Here is a 19,789-nt window from a genome sequence, read left to right on the forward strand (position 1 = left end):
TCGATTAATTGAGTCCGTTCCGACGTGTTCTAATACAAACGCAAATGAGCACATGCATAGGCAGCCTGTTGTACTAACTGAGAACTGGACCAATGAGTTCATATATAGTTAGACTGTTCAAATCATCCCCAGTTAAACCTCAAACTAAGATTAGTCACACACAGTGAAATCCACACCTATGCAAATGACCAACGAAAGGCTTATGACTTTACACTTGCGTAAGCCCTCAGATCACAGTTTTTGGTGCCTTTTACTTAGGGCAGGAAAGGCAGGCCTTGCAACCTTGTTTTATAGTGCCTTTAAGAGACTAGTCCAGTGCGACATGAAAAGGAACTTGAAACCAGTGCTACAAGAGTGGGTGGTACAGTCACAAGTTGGCTTTCTTTTTTCTTGACCTAAGCTTGATCCAGACATCCTCTCTAGATCCTGCTGTGCTGAAATCTGAAACAATGCTACATTTATGTTGTTTTCATCTTGCCTCCAGCAATTTTATTTTTTTATGTCTTATCCTTATAGTGTGCATTTTGTCTGACAGAATTTATTCACTTTTATGTGGGAGAAGATAGCAAAAGCAGATCATTGCAAGGATTTCAAAGAGTAATAAATGTTAGGCACTATTTCATCCGATGTGTTTGATGCATAGTGTGACAATGTGTGCGGTAACAGAACTGTTTGGATGCCAGTGTATTTTATTCAAATTGCTGGCTGGCTATACCCTGTTAAGAAGTAAAGTTCAGCAAGGATCAAGAAGGAAACATTAGAGGGCTAGAAATAATACAAAACTTAAGAAGCTATTAATTATAATCACTATGTTCAATTTAAGGAGAAACTGTTCTGGCAGTGAAACAATTTGAGCCACTTAAGAGCTAAACAGACAAAAATTGCTTAACAAAGATAGTCTCTAAAAAATGTCATGATTGCATGGGAAATCTGAAAGTGTCTTTGAAGTGGCTTTTGACAAAGAGCTGCTGAGTGCAAGTTGTCTTAAGTGCTGGTTTCAGTTAATAGGTTTCTTAGAATTTGTCTTGGAGAAACCAAAGATATAAACTTGTAAATAAAGTGATGATATTATTGTTGAGGTTTCACATATGGTAAAATAAAGAGCAAGATTTTTAAAAGTGGTCATCACCAGCAGTTGAGGGCAGATTCTTAAAAATGCTCAGCTTCCAGAATCTTCCATCTATATAAAACTCTCTCTATATATATCTATACAGATATATATATATGTGTGTGTATATATGTATATGTATGTATGTGTGTATATATGTATATGTCTATAGGAATATGTATATTCCTAAATATATATAGGTGGAAGATTCTGAATGCTGAGCATTTTTAAGAATAATATATATCTTTAAGTATAATATATACATTTGACACTTGATTTAAATGGCTAAATAGACACTAAAGTATTTTGAAAATCTGGCCCCAAGTGTGGATGGTTTGAGTCAAATTTAGCCCTATTTAAACAGACTCGCATCCTTTGACTTCATGTCCTATCCTCTTATACCCGTTTTATAAGGAGCCTTAATTTGTTCCTTTTTTCTCAAATGTTTTGAAACTGAAAACTTTCTTTTTTCATTCTTCTATTAAATCTTATCTCTAAGTTTCTCAGTTTACTATTTTTTTACATGTCACCAATAAATATATCTGTGTAAATTCATTAAAATATAGTTGGCTTTAAAGGTAGTCTGTATTTACACTTTTAATATTTTCTAACTGATAACTTTATAAAAAATATTTTATAATATCCTCAACCAAAGTTGCATTGAATGGAATTAAAGCTGAGTGCATATATCAGTAATTTAGGGCAAAATATCCCAATTAGAGTTTTATTTGTATAATCAAAACACTCAAGTGCTTATAAAACAAGGACATTCAGATTTAAGGCTAAATTTAAAAGAAACCCAATGATGTTAAGTTATAAAAAATGTAGTCATAACACCCAGATGACCTTAACCTTAATTTTGACCTGTAATGTGCTGCTGCCCAGGCAATAACTCTGCAGTTGTGAATTCTGAATTTCCTGGGTTCTGTAACTTTTTGTTTTGGGATAATTGTAACAACCCTGAAATAATTTTTGCCCCAAATTACTCATCTGAACTGTCAACATGAACTCCATCTTAATAAAGATTGTGCCTGGCAATTTCCTTAGTTGTTTTGCTTCTATTAAAAATGCATTAATTAGAAAAGGCCAAAGTTTCATTCTTACTATAGAAGCCCATTGAGGCATGCAGGTTTCTATAGCTTATAATGTACAAAGGAGTGATGTGGCTAGCATCATATGTAGATGCTTTTGACTCCCAGGCTAGGGACATAAATTACATGTAAAATTACATGTAAACCAGAAAGGACACGTAAACCATTATAAGGGATCAGAAACCAGTTCAGATCTGTAACACAAGAGAAGTTCAGTACACATAAGCTGCTTTCAAAATGGCTGAAATTGGCTCAAGATAAGTCTGGATGGATGTAGTATCAGACTTAACTGATTTAGGTTAAATTGGTTTATTGAACTTCTGTTCCAGATCTCCCCCAGATTCAAGTTAACTCTCTTTTGATTTTTGACTGTCTGTACTGAGATTTCATCATGTACTCATATTTAAACCAATAGTTAGTCTAGCATTCTTATTTTTTCAGACTAAAATGTGTCTAGATAAAACTAAATAATAGAGCACAATCTGAACAAAGTATCTGTATTATCCTAAAGAGAGATAAAGTATTACCAATAAGTTTATTAAAAAACAAAAACTTCAACAAATTTGATATTTAATTTGGGTACAAAATCAACACAACTTAAATGCTGATGAAGACAAAATAATATACAAGAAAAGTAGCCAACATGAGGATGTTAGATAAATCATTACGCTCCAGTTTATTTACTACTGCAGCATTCTGAGGGCAAGATTCAGGCCAGTGCAGAAGACTAGCACAGAAATCTTGCTGTATGCCCTTGGCCTTGTGCTAGGTTTCTCAATAATGGTAAGTGTCAGGAATGTGTGAAAAAGCTATGTTTTGTTTTAGTTTCGGATCACTGTTCCGTTTCAATTCAGCCGAAATCTGTTTCAGAGTTCTGACACTGTTTTGACACTGTTTCAGAGATTTGGATTAGCCGGGGAGACGCAGGCACAGCTGGACAGCTGCAGGTTCTCCCACAGCTCCTCCATCTGTGTCTGCCTCTGCCCCAGTGGGGGGAGCCATGGCAGAAGCCCCCATGGCTGCCCTGCCTGGCCCCATCCCCCACCTGGCCCCAGCCGCCTGGCACTAAAAAAAAAAAAAGCCTGCATTTACTGGCTGCTGCAGTGCCTCTGAGGGCTTGCGACAGAGCCCCCCAGTGTGGGGCAGTGGGGATTGCCCTCCCTGCATGGCACCCATGCAGCAGCTGCCCCATGGCACAGGTGCAGCAGTGTGTGCTCTCTGGGAGCTGGGGCTGCTAGGGTGAGCAGTGCTAGGCTCTGGCTGACTGCTGGAGCCACCCCAGCTCCCAGGCAGTATGCGGCACCCTGCTGAGTTGCTCTGCACCTGTACGATTTAATAGCTGTAGCATGGGTGACAGGAGTGGTGGGGGGCAATGTGCCTCACCTCCCAGGCAGGGCAGTGTGCCCTGCCAAGCCGTACTACACCTGGGCTGTGGGGCAGCTGCTGTGTGGGTGCCAAGCAGGGGTGGGGGGATCCCTCATTGTCCCCCCACTCCCCTGCGCTGCGTGGGGGGGCTCTGCCACAAGCCCCCAAGGCCCTGACTGCCCGCTGCTGCAGTCAGTGAGTGCGGGCTTTTTTTTTTTTTTAAGTGCTGGGCTGGGGCCGTGTGGGAGGTGGAGCTGGGCAGGGCAGTCATGGGGAACTTCTCCCATGGCTCCTCTGGCTGTGCTTGCCTCTGCCCTTTTGGGAGAAACCCCTATGGCTGCCTTGCCAGGCCCCAGCTTCCTGGCATTTCAAGAGGAAGGTGGCAGGGCTGGGCTGGACTCTTCCCTGGGGCACCTCTGAAATATCCGAAACATTTCCAAAATGTTTTGGATGGTTTTGTTCCATTTTGGAGATGTTTTGGAGCCTTCCATTTCATTTTGGATTCAGTGTTTCGGGCATCAAAACGGGCCAAAATACCTCTAAAACAAAATGGCTGCCGTAATTTCATGCAGCTCTAGTAAGTGTCACTTTCTAAGGATGCTAAGTCACTGAACTTTTGCCACTGTTCTTTTTACCTCACTGCTGAGGTGTAGCTCTAGCACATTATCTTGTTAAATTCAGTAGCAAAACTGTTGACTTCAGTGTAAGCAGGATTAGACTTGTGCTCATTCTCTCTGGTCAGTTCTTTTACTTTCAAGATTTTGGTATCTCAGCTTTATGGAAAATGGTGGTTGAACATAAAAATAACTGAACACTTTATTTAGTCATAGTTACTAGTCCAGACATGGCATCTTGCAGATACCTTTCTTGGACATTTTGAAAACTAAAAATTCAGATGGTTTAAACTGAACCAGGAGTCAACAAATGTTTTAAAACTGTATTAAAAATATAGTCTCCCCTTACATTAATTTGTGATTTGACAGCATGCTAGCTGATTTAATGACTTCAGTCACATGCAGCTGGAAATTGGTTTGAGGATACAATGCATGAGTTTTTCACCTGCTGTCACTGATCCCATAAAAACAGTTTGACTCACATTTCTCCCCATAATGTGTATTAGGCACGCTGCTACTTGTTTTCCTGGGAGCCAGGTGACAGAGTAACACATACTGCTGTGCCATGCTTTGTATGTTTTATATTTAAATCAGATAAACTTTCCGAATTTACACTGCTGTGAGACCAAGATCTGACCTATATAATTTGAAAACAAAAATGTAAAGAATTTCAAAACTTACTTCCAGTTTGTTTAGGGGAGGAGAGGTAAGCTATGTTTAAAACAAAGTTAAAAATGCAATGTTGGCACATCTACACGTGTACTTTAATGTTTATTAGCCTATTTTAATGTGCATTAAAGTGTCACAAAAAAGTGCTCTTTAGCTAATGTGCATTCAAATAGGCTAATGTACTTTTTTCCAGTACTTCATAATGGAGAGTGCCTAGACATGAGTGCTGAGGCTGTTCCGATGCACTGGAATTCCAGCACCTTGGAGTAGACTCGATTAAGTCTGCTGGAGCATGCCAAGCTTTATTTCAAGCGCCCCTGCTGCCATTTTTAAGTGCAGGGTCGCTGATACGGAAGATACGGCGGTGCTTTAATTAGAATGGCTCTCGAAGCGACCCTACTTAAAGCACCGCCCCCCCCCAACCCCAGAGCATGTGTAAAAGTGTCTGGAGGTACTAGATGTAATGGTCATTCATTACCTAAAGTGCATTTATTGAACGTGCCTAGAAGTTGCACTGTGTATAAACCCAAGGTAACTCCATTAACTTTTCTGATGCAGTTCCACATTTATGTTAAGTGTAGCTGAAGCAGAGTTTGGACTGAATTTACTTTCCTAAGTCTCTGTTCCAATACTTTTTGGCAAAATTGTGAATTTGACATATGAATTACCATTTCATTTCTGAGAGTGGGAGTTTTCTTTATAATTTTGAATGTTCTGGTTGACTAACTGATTACTTACTATTTCTTTGGGCTGTTTTGGATGTTATTTTATTTGGGGGGGGTGTTAACTTTAAAGAATTTATGTTAAAAGATCCTGAGGATCACAATAGGTGCTTTTATATCTATAAATCTCAATAATATATTTTGGGTATGAATAGCACTTAGACTTCTGACTCAGAAATTGTGACCTTTTTAAAACTTTTAGTCCTGCCTAACTTTGGAGTTGCCTGTCTTTGTGTCAAAGTGATTGTTTGTAAAAACATCTTTCACCATGGCATGTAGGTGCCATGCAGGAAGTAGAGAGACAGGGTATGATCCCTCCAGAAGATCATACCATTCTGTTCTCAGTCCTGTTCTTAGAGAACACTGGTCCACTGGTTTCCTGTATACCAAGATTTCATAGATTTCATAGACATTAGGGCTGGAAGGGACCTCGGGAGATCATCGAGTCCAGCCCCCTGCCCAAAGGGCAGGAAGTCAGCTGGGGTCATAGGATCCCAGCAAGATAAGCATCCAATTTACTCTTGAAGGTGTTCAATGTAGGTGCTTGAACCACCTCCGCTGGCAGACTGTTCCAGACCTTGGGGGCTCAGACAGTAAAGAAATTCCTCCTTATGTCCAGCCTGAAACGGTCTTGCAGGAGTTTGTGACCGTTTAACCTAGTCATCCCTTGGGGCGCTCTGGTGATATTCTTACAAGAGTCCTATAGCTATGGAGGAGTGGAATTCTATATGAGCAGTTCTTGCCTTCCTCAATCTACATTATCCAGTAACTTCTGTTTGCAGCTCTGTGCCCCCTTGTGCCATGTTTTGGCACTGTGATTTTTTTTTTCTCTAGATTGAGAAAAACCGCCATGTAACAAACTTTTGCCAGTCTGTTCATTAAGTGTCTTTTTAAACAATGTAAGTCAGATGGTGAGTAGTTGTCCTCTGATGTGTAGAGCTGCTGAGTCTGACAGTTACCCAGGACTATCTATTTACTGTCTTATGCTTCATGGATTGAAAAGTTGGCCATGAGGCAGCCATTTTTTATGCGGCATCAAATAGAATGCCAGCTTTTTCTGAAACTGATATGCCAAATTCTTTGCTTCCTTTTTGTCTAGACACAGGCAGTTTGCAAAGACAATTTAGCCAATAATAACAAGAGTTCACAAAATGTACTTTCTTAAATTGTAATATTCTTCAGGTAATGAGATTGATAGATTTTTAATTCTTGACAGCAATATGGAGATGAGACATCTTAAGTGGAAGAAGTTTTGTGTGTTGGGACAGTCAAATTTGGCCTTTATGGCCAGGTCCACATGAGCAGGGGTATGCCCACAAATAGTAGAAGCACAAATTTTGTGCTGCTACTTTGTGCCGCAGTGAATACCCCTGCCCATGTGCTTTACAGCAGGACAAGTCCCACTGCTCCACATGCTGTAGTAGGGGCTGGCTGGGGCACAGGTTGCCTCAGCAGGGGCTAGCTATCCCCTGCACCGGGGGTTGGCGCGTGGAGATGGGGGAGCCCCTGCACTGAGGCACCCTGCACCCCAGCCAGCTGCTCCCTGGCTGGTGTGCCTCGAGACAGGGGAGTGGGCAGCCTTGGGCTGGATGCTACCCTGTCTCCATGTGCCTCAGCACCGGGGCTTCACTGTGGAGCCCCCACATGGAGGCACATGTAGCCTCCGCGCTGAGGCACGCTACATGGCTGGTTTAAGAACTGTTTATATAACCCTTTCCACAGTATTTTTCCCCACAGTATGTTCTTCAGTTGTACCAGGCAGGGAGCAGCTGGCTGGGGTGCCTCAGTGTGGGGCCTCCACGTGCCTCAGTGTAGTGGAGCCCCTGTGCTGAGGCACGTGGAGACAGGAGAGCAACCAGCACCAGGGCTCCCTGCTCCCCTGTCTTGAGGCACCCTGTGCCCCAGTTAGCCAGAGAGTGGCTGGCTGGGGTGCAGGGTGCCTCAGCACGAGGGCTCCACAGTGCGGAGAGATGGGAGAGTAGGCAGCCCTGGGCTGCCTGCTTCCCCATCTCTGCGTTTGTCCCGGCACTTGCCTCTTTGGTGTGGGTTGTGCCGCTTTTTTTCCAGAAATTTTTTTTTTTGCTACCGGAAAATCCTGGTAGCAAATTTTGCATCAGCGCTGCACATTAGCAGCACCATGGAGCGGTTAATAAAGCAACTTGTATGGTTTGTGGCACTGCAAAGAGGTTGTCAGCACCGCAGATCACACATGCCTGCATGGTTGGATCCAGGCTACTTCTGCAGACTTGCACCCTGAGCCTGTCATTAAGGGCTTGTCTATGTTGCCTCTATGCTAAGCGTAAGACCACCATGAAAAGGCCCACTGTTCACTTACTTCCACTCAGCATGTGGCAATTCCTTGGAAACGAGGCAGTTGAGCTGGCTTTGAGTGGCTTTGATTATGTACCCCAGTACTTCTTTCAGCCATACTGCTCTCAGCACCGCTTTCATTCTTGAGTGTGCTGCTTTGTGCTTGCTTAGACAAATCTAAGGAGACTGTGCTTTTCCCCTTTTGGAGATTTCATGCATGCTGAGCAGGATGAGTAGACAGGGCATGCCTCTTGGCAGTGGTCCCAGGTATGGCATGAATGAATTATGGGGAAGGTGTATATCTCTGCCTGGAAGAATGCTGTGGCCTGTTTCACAAAGTGTAAGGAAAAGAGTGCAATAAAATGTGTTATTTTTCTTTTATTCTCTCCAACACCCCTCCCCCCCCCCATTTAGGAGGAGTTTTTTAAAAACACTGAAGGCATTTTTCCGAGGGACACATGCTTCTAAATCCCTTAGGCAGATTTGAATATCTCTTTTAAGAAAGAGCACTGGATTTAAATTAGGAAACTGATATGAGAACAGTGTTGGACTTAAATTTTATGTTCTGGGGTTTATCTTCAGCTCTTATTTCTATTCCTAATTTGGAAGCATTTTTCATTGTGTCTGTAATGATGATTGTAAGTAGTTTTCTTGACTTTTAGATGTACATTTTTGGCTGTTACTCTCCACTGACCAAAACTTGACCAAATGTGTCCACTTGACCAAATCTCTTTATATTGAAGATTCCGTATTCCAAAGATTTTATTTTTTTGGCTTTGATATATATCATTTATTTGTTGTGTGCAGTAGCAGGCTGTTGTTGATGACAGACTCTGAGTCCTGAGGCAAATACAAGTAAAATACTTGAGCATGGTGGTTTTTATATATTTATATTTGTTATTACAGATTACTTTCTAAGAAAGTCTACTCCAGGCTTTTTGGCTATGAACAAAATAAATCCTCCCCTAAATGAACCAAAATACAAACAAACGAATGCCTATCTTTATAACAATGCTTTAATATTATATTCCTCTGTAAACGTTGCTCAGTTAGCAAAGTAAAGTTCAAGATAAGGTACAACTGAAGAACATACTGTGGGGAAAAATACTGTGGAAAGGATTACATAAACAGTTCTTAAACCAACCTCATACCCTGCTCATCCACTGTGCTATTGACTGAAAAAAATCTCAACTATCAGCATATGAACAACCTCAACCTCCCCCCGCCTTTGTTTGATATATTTAGGATCTGATTCAACTTTAATTTCCAACAGTATCTAGCTTGACTTTTAATTGTTGCTTTGACATTATTCAGTTATCCATGTTTATAAAGCTGCCCATTTTGTACTATCACGTTTGATGATTAATTATTACATAAACTGTTCTTAGTTTAATATCCTGGATTTCACTTCTGCACAGGATCATACCATTATGTTTAGTCTATGTTTAGAGTCTCTCTCTCTTTCTTTCTCTTTCATGATATTAGGGGGATTTTTTTTTCAATATGGAGAAAAATTGCAGTGTAATTATGATTATACACTATTATAATAGGAAGTATAAGAAACATCCTTTCAATAAATAATTAAACTGTATTCAGATTGTCTTGCACTGTTAAATCACACTTGGTATTCCAGATTATAGCTGGTCATATCAAAGGTCAGTCTCTTTAATCTGTGTATTAATTACAATTTTTGCAGACAACACTTGAGGTCCCTTCCAACCCTTTGCATCTGTGATTACACACACACACACAAACTATATTAAAACAACATTATTAAGGTTGCAAGATCAAGTCCTCCACAGTTAGGAAATGCCAGAATTATGGCTGCCCCTGCAATGTGCATATGCATTATAATACGGTCTTTACATTGTATCATCACATTTTTTTTCTACAGGACCCAGGCCTTAGTCAATGTATAGACTGGATAGTGCTCAGTTTAGCATCTGTTTAATATTTTGTTTGTTCTCCGCTGTTCAGCATGTGTCTTATTTACTGTACATTAACATCAGGGCTGATCCTGAGCTCAGTGTGCCCAGTCACACCTGCTTTCACTCCAAAGCCAGAAACAGGTTGATGAGGGTTGTTCCCGAAGGGCTGATCTCAAGCATCCTACAGATTGAGGCCTCAAAAGTGGTGATGGGGGTGCCCTGTAGCAGTCTTACCAGCATTTTTCTGGGTTTGGAGCACATGAATGGAAGTAGATGGGTGTAATCTACTTAGGTGGCACCTGGGACTTCTGCCACTACCGTGTACACATACTTGGAACATTCCTGTTGACTTCAGTTACAATCATGTGAGCTCGGCACTCTCACTTATCAGAGAGAAGATCTTAAATTAGGCACTTATGAAATGGGTCTTGTGTTTCATTCAAAGCTCTGGAGGGGAGCTCACACTAGACTAGCGAACACCAACTCTTCTTCCTATCCTTCCCCCTCCCCTCTCCCTGCCCCGATCCCTCCAGCATGACCTTTCTATCCCATCACTTCCAGCCTGTCCTGGTCCTGTCTGCCTCATCACTGGTATCTCATCCTAGTTCCATCTTCATCATCTAGTTAGTTCCGGTCTCCTACTTCTCAGGCTTTTGATTACAGTTTTAGACTGTGTTCAGACATTTGTTTTTACCGGAAGAAATTTCTTCTGGTAGAAAAATAGACCAGGAAGCAAACTGTACAGATGTTCCTTTAGCCTTGTGGCTGAAGAGATTCACAGGTAAGCTCTCCAGCCAGCGGGGCACTAGAAGGCTGCTCCATGGGTCACCACCCATTAATTGATAACCTTTTCTCTCACCTGCCTGGGAGGGGGTCAGTCTGTCAAGTGACAGTTGGCAGCTGCCAAAAAGCAGCAGCTGCTGCAGCCAGGAAGAGTTCTTGCCTTAGAAGAATGTCCCCCTATTCTGCCAGTCAGCAGATTGGCAAGAGGGACCATTCTCCTGTGGCAGGAACCCTCCTGGTTCTTCCCTGCAGGACAGCAGTTTCTGCTCCTTGCACTCTTCCAGGCTGACCCAAAGGAGTGCAGGAAGAAGAGAGGAACACTCTATTGCTGCAGCAAGGCACAGCAGCCTGCTTTACTGAGCATTGACCAAGAGCAATGCTGGATGAAGCAGCGGCATTTGCTGTAGTGGCAAGGCTCCTGGATCAGCTGGGCAGTGCAGATGGCAAGGGGAAACTGGAGGTGCTGGGACCTGGGCTAGGGAAAGCTTCCACATGCCCAGCACCCAGTCCTTCTTCCCCTCCCACTCAGCTGAGCAGTGAAGGCAGCAATTTAAAAGCCAGGAGCTGGGAGCTAGGTGTAAGGAGGCTTTCCCCAGCCCAGCTCCTGGTTCCCACATGGCAGGTTTCCCTTGCTGTCCTCACTATCCAGCTGATCCAGGAGCCTTGCCACTGTTAGAGCCAGGGTAGAGCAGAAATTTAAAAGCTGGCAGCCAGGAACAAGGCTCTGGGAAGGTCTTCCCTACTCAGTTCTTGGCTCCCCCCCTTGACGCTTCACTGTCATGCTGATGGTGGGGAAGGGGGAGGGCAGCAGTGTGCAACTTAAAAGCTGGCCCTTGGGTTTTGGGTCTCCAAGTCCTGCTTCCAGCTTTTAAATTGCTGCTCCACTGCTCAGCTGAGGGGTGGGTCAGCAAGGGCAAGTCTGCAGGATCTGGGAGACTTTCCTAGAGCCCCACTCATGGCTGCTGCCTTTTAAATCTCCACCTCACTGCTCAGTTGAGTGACAGGGGTGGCAAAGGAAGCTGGCAGGAACTGGAACCCGCCCCCTCCCCCCCTTTTCCCCAGACTGCCTAGTCCCCAAGGAGGGGCAAGGAGTGGTGGCTACTGCCTTCACCTTCTGGTCTATAGTAGGGTGGAGCCAGGTCCCCCCAGTGCCTTCTCAAGCCTAGGATGACCTGGTTTCTGGAGGGCAGGGAGTCTTTTCCTTGGCTCCACTCCTCCTGGTCTTGAGGGAGAGTTAAGATGGGGAAAACTCTTCTGGGAGCAATCTAACTCTGATTATCTCAGTGTTATTTTGCTCCTAGAGGGCATGTTCAGATGAACATGCATATGCATTTTCCCAGGGACATGCACTCCTGTGTGCAGTAAGTTGCCCCAGGTGGGGTATGGGAGGCTGGGCCCAGCAGCCTTACCTGGAGTCATGGGGGCCCTCCAGGGCTCCAGCAGCAGCAATCTGGGTGCATGGAGCCTGGCTGGCAGCTGGAGTGTGGCTCCAGCTGACCAGGCCCTGGTTTTGGCAGTGCATGCTGCTGCCATGTACAGCACCCTGCTTTTTTCTGCTATGAGTTTTTTTTGACACTGGTATCTCCAAGTGTCAAAAAACCCCTGCTGTGCTGCAAATTAGCAGTGTGGCAAACACCTGCATGTGCAGCGCATGCAGTTTGTGGAGCTGCAGATGGGTCTTCAGTGCTGCAAACATGTGTGCTCATCTGGGTGCTCCCATAGTAGCTAATTTTTGCTCTGGGAGAAAAAGTCTGAATGTCTATACAATTTTGGTTTTTACTAGGAGAACAGCAATTCTCTCAGTAGAAACATTTGTACTGAGTCATAATTCCGCTCCTTCCAGGCTCCCAATCGTCCTCTATCTCCCAGTTCCCTGGTTTAGCCTTTCCTTGTCCCCTTAGCCCTTGTCTCCTTGCCCAGCCAGTCCTTATTCCCTTTCTCGCCCCCTGGACTGCTTCTTTCCCTTCTGGTCTCCAGTTCCACACCCGTGGCTTCCAGTCCCAGTTTCCCTTCCTATGCTTCTCATCTAATCTCACTGTCCTTGTCTCCTCCAACTCCAGTTTTACTTCTTTCCTACTCTGGCTTTTTGTCAGATGTCTTCCTTCCTCTTCAGGCCTTTCTTCTTGTCCCTCCCCTCCCATTCCTAATTCAGTTTCCCTGACATCCAGACTCCTTGCCGAGCCAGTCTCTGAATGTCCCCACTCCATCCCTTGTCCCCATCTGTTGCAATATTGTTATGTTGTAATACCCACAGTCCATTTATTGCCCCTTCTGTGTCTGAATCAGGTGGCTTCCTCCTCTGTGTTGCCAAGATGATGTCAGGAGGGTCAGGAAGGAGCCCTGTGCTCTCAAGGTCAGTTCTAGTGCCTGGCCCCACCACAGTCTGGACCCCCCACTGCAGGGAAAGCTCAGCTTTCACCCTGGTAGCCCTGTTTGGGAGGGAGCCATGAGCAAACAAGTCTGAATATGTAGGACACTTTCAATTCTCAGTGTAACTTTATGGATTTAAGGCTAAGTCTGTAGGAGTATAGCTGTAGTAGTACACTATACCAGCAACATAGTTAGTTTTGAGTGTGGGAACGGCCACACTGTGCTTTATATCAGTTTAGTAATACCACTTCACATAGTTGAAACAAGCCATACCAGGAAAAGCACAGCTTTGCTGATATAACCGTATCTATACCAGAGTTTCTGACATATGTATGTTAGTCATGAAGTATAGCTTTTCCCTCCTTCCTCCTTCCCCATGCGCATATACTTGGGGGACCTCCCCAATATGCATGTGCTTGAAGAAGTCTGGAGTGTAGATTGGCTCCTTAAGCATGTGTTGGCCCCTTTTATTAAATTTGACCCTACCAGGATTAGTGCAACTATTAATTCAAGTTAAAAGAAGCTGGGGAAGGTCATTAAGCTGGGGGATGGAGGGAAACATGATCACATGAATTTTATCGGTTAGAGGCAAACAGAGCAGCTCTTTGCCAGACTGCAGTGCTGATTGGGAAAACAGGAAAACCATCCCCCAGTGCAACATGATAATTCCAATCTCCCAGAGCTGCAGACGTTTTATAGAAAACTTAATGAAAATTGTGACTCTAACAACCACTTGCTAATGCACTAATCTGTTTCCTTTTCACACAAATTAGTTGTTATGGATAAGCAGGTGTGAGGCTGATGTTGGCTTTGGAAAAACTGCCTGACATTGTTAGCTAATAGCTAGATGTACTGAAAGACTTACTGAGACAGGGAAGAGAACAAATACTGAGATGATGCTGTACAATATTTGTTTGAGATTTGAAGATGTGCCACTGTTTGGTCTAAATGAAATTGCCTTGCCCAACATATTATGCATGGTGTAAAATTTATTTAAAAAGGGGAAAGAGTGCTGCTGTATTTTAGGAGCACCGTTTTGTTTAAAGTGAAAGCACTGTGACAGAAGCTTCACAAAATTGATGTCCTCTGTCAAAAACTGGGGAAGATTACTTGCTGATGGCTCAGGAGACATAGCAGGAAAAGCTGTGAGCTTATGTGTAAGGTAGGGTGAAGAATGGATCTAGATTTTTGAACAGGAGGGTACGGGAGAGAGTTTACTGGTGCAGGGGATGTGACCTGTGATGAAAACCAGTGAAGCAGGGTGCAAATGCACCCATGCATCCCCCTTGGGTCTGCCCCAGAGTTGGACAATGTAATATTACTATAGTTTTTGTTGTTCTGCTTTGATCTACTCTTCACTGAAATACAACTTTAAGACATGCTTACATGCATTAAATGTTATGAATATTATTATAGCTATGGAAAAATCTTTTCCTCTTGAGGGCAAATCTTTGGCGTATCTTATGTGGTAGAAAGGGGTGAAGTATATTCTAACTGATGCCTACACTGGTCCTTCACCAGACTCACTGATCTTGAGGAAGGTTGAACCTGATTTGTGGGTTACAGACAGTGATAAGTGACAGAAAGAATTGGAGCGATTAATACAATCTCTGTTTAGAGGTTGCATTTGTATAGCATACAGCTCCCTCACAAGAGGTTTCTGTACTTTGGGACTTGCTGATTTCTCAGGGCCTGTTGTAGGTAAAGCTGCAGAACAGCCAGGGGCAAGATTTTCAAGGTGTGGAGAATGTGAGGTTTTGTGGTGAGTTAATGTTGTGTTCTTCTTTGGGCTGAGGGAAGTAAAACCTATGGCTGGCCATGGGAGTGTGACTTAACCTCTGGGACTCTGTGAAGACTTACGTGGTTGGAACAGCCATAAGGGAAGGTTGGATGAATACTAGCATTGAATGAGAAGGTGGCAAGTAAACGTTTGCCAAGTAGAGGTGGGGTTTTAGGGCTTCGTTGGCGACATTAGGAACAGACCATCAGGATACCAGAACTATGTTTATCAAGGAATGTAGGAGTACAGACTACCAGCAAGGTGAGCATGTCTACACATGCATTAATGGGCCTTTTCTAATGCGCATTTAGTACCTCCAGTGTGAGGGTGCCTACGTACGAGCCTGGAGGCTGCTCCAATGCACTGGAATTATGTCTGCTGGATCATGGCAATTACTGTGCTCCAGCAGCCTCCTGTGTCTTGTGTTTCAGCATCCCCAGGCTTAAAAATGGTGGTGGGGGCACATGAACTAAATCTCGTCAAAAAAGCTGTAGTTCAAGTGTCCCTACCACCATTTTTTTGCACAGGGACACTGATACACGGGACATGGCAGCATTTTTATTAGAATGGCTCTTGGAGCCGCTGTAATTAAAGTGCTGCCCTGCCCATCCCTGGATCACATGTAAAAGTGCCCCTAAGTACTAAATCATTGTGCATTATGCTGCCCTAATATGCAGTAGCGCATTTGTATGGTTTTTAAGTGGTGCCCCATGCACCGTAGACTATTTTACTATTAGACTATTTTACTGTGCATTAATGTAATGTCACAGTTTTTTTACACAGTAAAGTACACACGTAGATGCTCCCAATTAGACTGAAATCAGAGGAAAAAGCAGCTTCTGAGAAGGAAGTCTGAAGTGGAATATTCAGTAAGTTTTTTTTCTTTTTAAGAGGGTGAGCTCATCCATGGCCTGTTAACTGCAAGTAATAAAGTAAAAGTGTGTTAACTGTGTCTGAATTGGAACTGCAGTAAGTGGAGTATTCCTACCATGGCCTTCAAAAAACACCAACTTTATTTATCATTTTTGGTGATTGTAATAGTTACCTGAGTTGAGGAAATAGGAAGACTGTATCATGCCACTGGCTTTGACCCTCATTATTCATTTTACATGTTATAACTTGATACTTTGTTTGGTCAAAGACTAAACATGAAGGTGGGAGGAGGTAGGAATTCTTGAGTTATCCTGATAGACCTGACACTGGCATCACTGGGCATTGGAGATTCATGTTCTTAGTTGTTTGTTTCTCATGGTCCTTACAGGGCCCATGTGCCTTCTGTGTTTGTTCACTGGGACATTTCAAGGCTTAGCTATGGCTGATGGAGGCAAGTGTCTACTATCTGTGATGCAATTCAAATGCTGTTAAGTTTTAAGTGTTGCTGGTCTGTTTCTTCAAGAAGTGTTGTTTTCATGGATGTGTAGCAGACTAGTGTAGGCAAGACGCATCAGTTTCCTATCTAACAGTGCACAAGAGTGATACAGCTACCTTGGACTTCGTGGACTGAATGACTATTGACCCATTTACAACTGGGTCAACTGGGGCAGCCTTTGACATTAGTCCAGAGCAAAGATTAAAGTCATGCCTTGGTCATGGTAGCTGAGAAATGCTTTATCTCCTTGGGGTTATGCAACTAAGTGGTATTAGAAGCACTTATACCTATGTTTGATTTTTACATTATTATTATGACAGCAATATGTGAAGGGAATTTGATTTCAGCTTTAGAGGAGAACAGGTAGATTATTTTTTTGTGCCTCATCTGTAAAAATAATAATAATTCTTAAAGTATTTTATATCCCTATAATGTGCTGTTTTGTAATGGTTTGAATATTTGTGAAGTCAATCTTGATTCAGGTTTTAATACTAAATTTGTGTACTTTGTACCAGTTTGTACTTGAATGAATGTGAAAAATGTGTGTGGTTTATATGCTGAAAGGTGGAAGCCTGGGCTGCAGGAGTGGAGCAGAAATGGTAGCAAAAATGGAATGCTTTGCTTCACTTTCACTTATTTTAACATATCTCTTCTTAGCTAACTGTGCACCACCATGCCAAAATGGAGGGATGTGTCTACGACCTCAGCTCTGTGTGTGCAAACCAGGGACAAAAGGTAACTCCTGTGAGAAAACTGTCATGCAAGATACTTCATCTGTTGGAGGTCGGGGTCCTGTGGGTCCCCCGTGGCCCATACCTCAGCAATCTGCTCAACAGACTTTCTCTAAGAAGGTTGTGCTTCCGCAAAAAGTCAGTCCAATGGCTCAAATGGCCTTCACACTCAAGCAGAAGCCACCTGTTGGATTACCTCAGCAAATGAAACCACGGTAAGTTTTCTCTTTGATTCTTAAATATGTCAGATTTTAATGATATAATTAGATATGATTTTAAAGATATTCTTTATAACTTTTCTAAATAAGTTGAGCAAAGAAGTAAAGATATCTTTACTTGGAGATCTTTTAAAAGTGCGTTGTGTAAAATCAAGCATTTTTATAACGTCCTCTCTAACTGTATCGTCACTGTGGTTATTATAATCTCTGGACCAAATGCACTCAGTTTAGCAGGATAGCTTTGTTCTCCTCTTAGACTGATTTTTTTTTTAATTCCTCTTAGGCTGATTTTTTTTATGCTGATTTAACTGTTAATTTCAGGGGCATTCACATGTCAGAGGAATATAAGGCCCTGCTGACCAATTTGCTTAAGTTTAACTGAGAGTGGAATCCAGCACAGCTCTTTTTGCTGAGGTCCAAGAGTCTGTTCCAATAGGTACTTCAATCTGTTCGTAGGATGGGGGCAGAATTCACTCTGTCAGTCACAGGGAGCAGAAGAAAGTGCCATCTTCATAACTTCTGTATAGGGGTGGCCACAGTGAACAATGGTCTAGCCCACAGCCCTCTCTCCCTCCCTTCCCCCCCTCCCTCCCAACTTCTGCCTTAGGAGTCCAAATCAGGTTAAGGGAATCAAATAGTAATATATATTTAAAAAACAAGCAAGCAAAACAGCGGAGAAGAGGCTCTTCCAGGCAAGAGTGTATCGAGTATTTTGAAAGTATGCCTCTGAGATCCCTGGCTGCCCCCAGAGAAGCTAGAGCTTATGTATTCCTTTCATGATGCCTGGAAAGGTGTAATGGAAGTGGAGGGATTTCCTGCCACACCTGTAAGATTGGGGATGCATGGCACTGTCATCCCCAGCTTCTGCTGTAGGTCCTCCAGTACTAACTTGTAGGCTGTCATTCCTAGCTGCTGCTGTGGGTCACCATGGCCTAATGTCCAAAGTGTTTTAGCAGCCTTTATTGCAGGTTGGTGTACGTTGTCACTGCCTCCCCACTGCCCGTAGATCTCTATGGAATAGGAACAACAGCATCTCTGGTGCAGACAGGAAGGGACCCACCATTTGTTTTTTCTACCATGGGCTTCATTTTCATAGTTTCATAGCTTGTAGGGTCGGAAGGGACCTGAGCACATCATCAAGTCCGACCCCCTGCCATGGAAAAAGTACTGGGCTCAAACGACCCCAGCAAGATGTTCGTCTAGCCTTGTCTTAAAGACCCCCAGGGTAAGAGCCTGCACCACTTTGCTTGGAAGTTGGTTCCAGATCCTAGCCGCCCTGACAGTGAAATAGCACCTCCTCACGTCTAGTCTGAATCTACCCTCTGCCAGCTTGTGACTTATTTCTAGTCACTCGTGGTAGTGCTCAGGGGAACAGGGACTCCCCCAATGCCTGCTGATCCCCCCTGACTAGTTTGTAACAGGCCACTAGATCCCCCCTCAGCCTTCTCTTGTGGAGGCTGAACAGGTTCAGGTCCCGTAGCCTCTCCTCATAGGGCCTGCCCTGCTGCCCCTGATCATGTGAGTGGCCCTTCTCTGGACCCTCTCCATGTTGTCCACATCCCTCCTGAAGTGCAGCACCCAGAATTGGATGCAGTACTCCAGCGGCCTGACCAACGTTGCATAGCGGGGGAGGATCACCTCCCTGCACCTGCTCGAGATGCATCTGTGCATACATGACAAGGTATGGTTGGCCTTCCTGACTGCATCCCCACACTGCCAGCCCATGTTCATCTTGGCATCAATGATGACTCCAAGATCCTTTTCAGCCTGTGCACTGATGAGAAGGGCGTTCCCCAGCCTGTAGGTGTGGTGCTGGTTCTTCCTCCCCGGGTGCATCACCTTGCACTTGTCAGTGTTGAAACCCATCCTGTTCTTGTCCGCCCACCCTTGTAACCTGTCTAGGTCTGATTGCAACCTATTCCTCCCTTCTAGCGTGCCCACATCCCCCCCACATCTTGGTGTCATCAGCAAATTTGAACAGGGTGCTTTTTACCCCCTCGTCCAAGTCACTAATGAAGATGTTGAATAGTGCGGGCCCGAGGACTGAGCCCTGCAGAACCCCACTGCCCGCATCCCTCCAGGTCGAAAATGACCCATCCACCACCACTCTCTGGGTGCGGCCCTCCAGCCAACTACTGACCCTTTGACTGTGTAGGTGTCGACACCACAGTCCCCCAGCTTTTTAATGAGAATGGGGTGAGAGACCATGTTGAAGGCCTTCCGAAAGTCCAGAAAGACTACGTCCAACTGCTACCCCTGCATCTCAGGATTTGGTGACCTGGTCGTAGGAGGCCACCAGGTTGGTTTGACAGGACCTGCTGCTAATGAACCCATGTTGGTTGCCCCTAAGCATAATCGCCCCTGCTGGCCCCTCGTGGATATGTGCCAGGATAATTCTCTCAAAAAGCTCACCCAGGATTGAGGTAAGACTAACTGGCTTATAGTTTCCTGGGTCCTCCTTCCTCCCTTTTTTGAAGATGAGAACCACGTTGGCCCTCTTTCAGTCCTCTGGCACCACACCAGAGCACCACAAGTGCTTGTAAAGCCGTGCCAGCGGTCCCGCAATGACCTCAGCTAATTCCCTCAGCACTCTGGTGTAAAGATCATCTGGACCAGCTGATTTAAATACGTCCAGTCCCTCCAGAAGTTCCCTAACCAGATCCTCCCTGACCCTTGGCCTACATGCGCCTCCCCTGGGGCCTGAGGGGGTTCTGGTGGGGGGGCTGATTCG

General features: G+C 44.1%; 1 protein-coding gene across 10 annotated transcripts in view; it reads left to right on the forward strand.

The window, feature by feature from the left end:
• The window catches only part of LTBP1 (latent transforming growth factor beta binding protein 1), a 357,999-nt gene that overhangs the window by 25,348 nt on the left and 312,862 nt on the right, over positions 1-19,789 (forward strand). For all 10 annotated transcript variants that reach the window (XM_090045635.1, XM_090045667.1, XM_090045616.1 and 7 more), the window contains exon 3: positions 16,767-17,055. In XM_090045635.1, the coding sequence (XP_089901761.1) occupies positions 16,767-17,055 (289 nt within the window). The remainder of the gene's footprint in view (positions 1-16,766; positions 17,056-19,789) is intronic.

This window comes from Crocodylus siamensis, chromosome 1, assembly GCF_052110815.1.
Source record: "Crocodylus siamensis isolate JL-2025a chromosome 1, ASM5211081v1, whole genome shotgun sequence".
In the NCBI taxonomy this organism is placed as follows: Eukaryota; Metazoa; Chordata; order Crocodylia; family Crocodylidae; genus Crocodylus; species Crocodylus siamensis.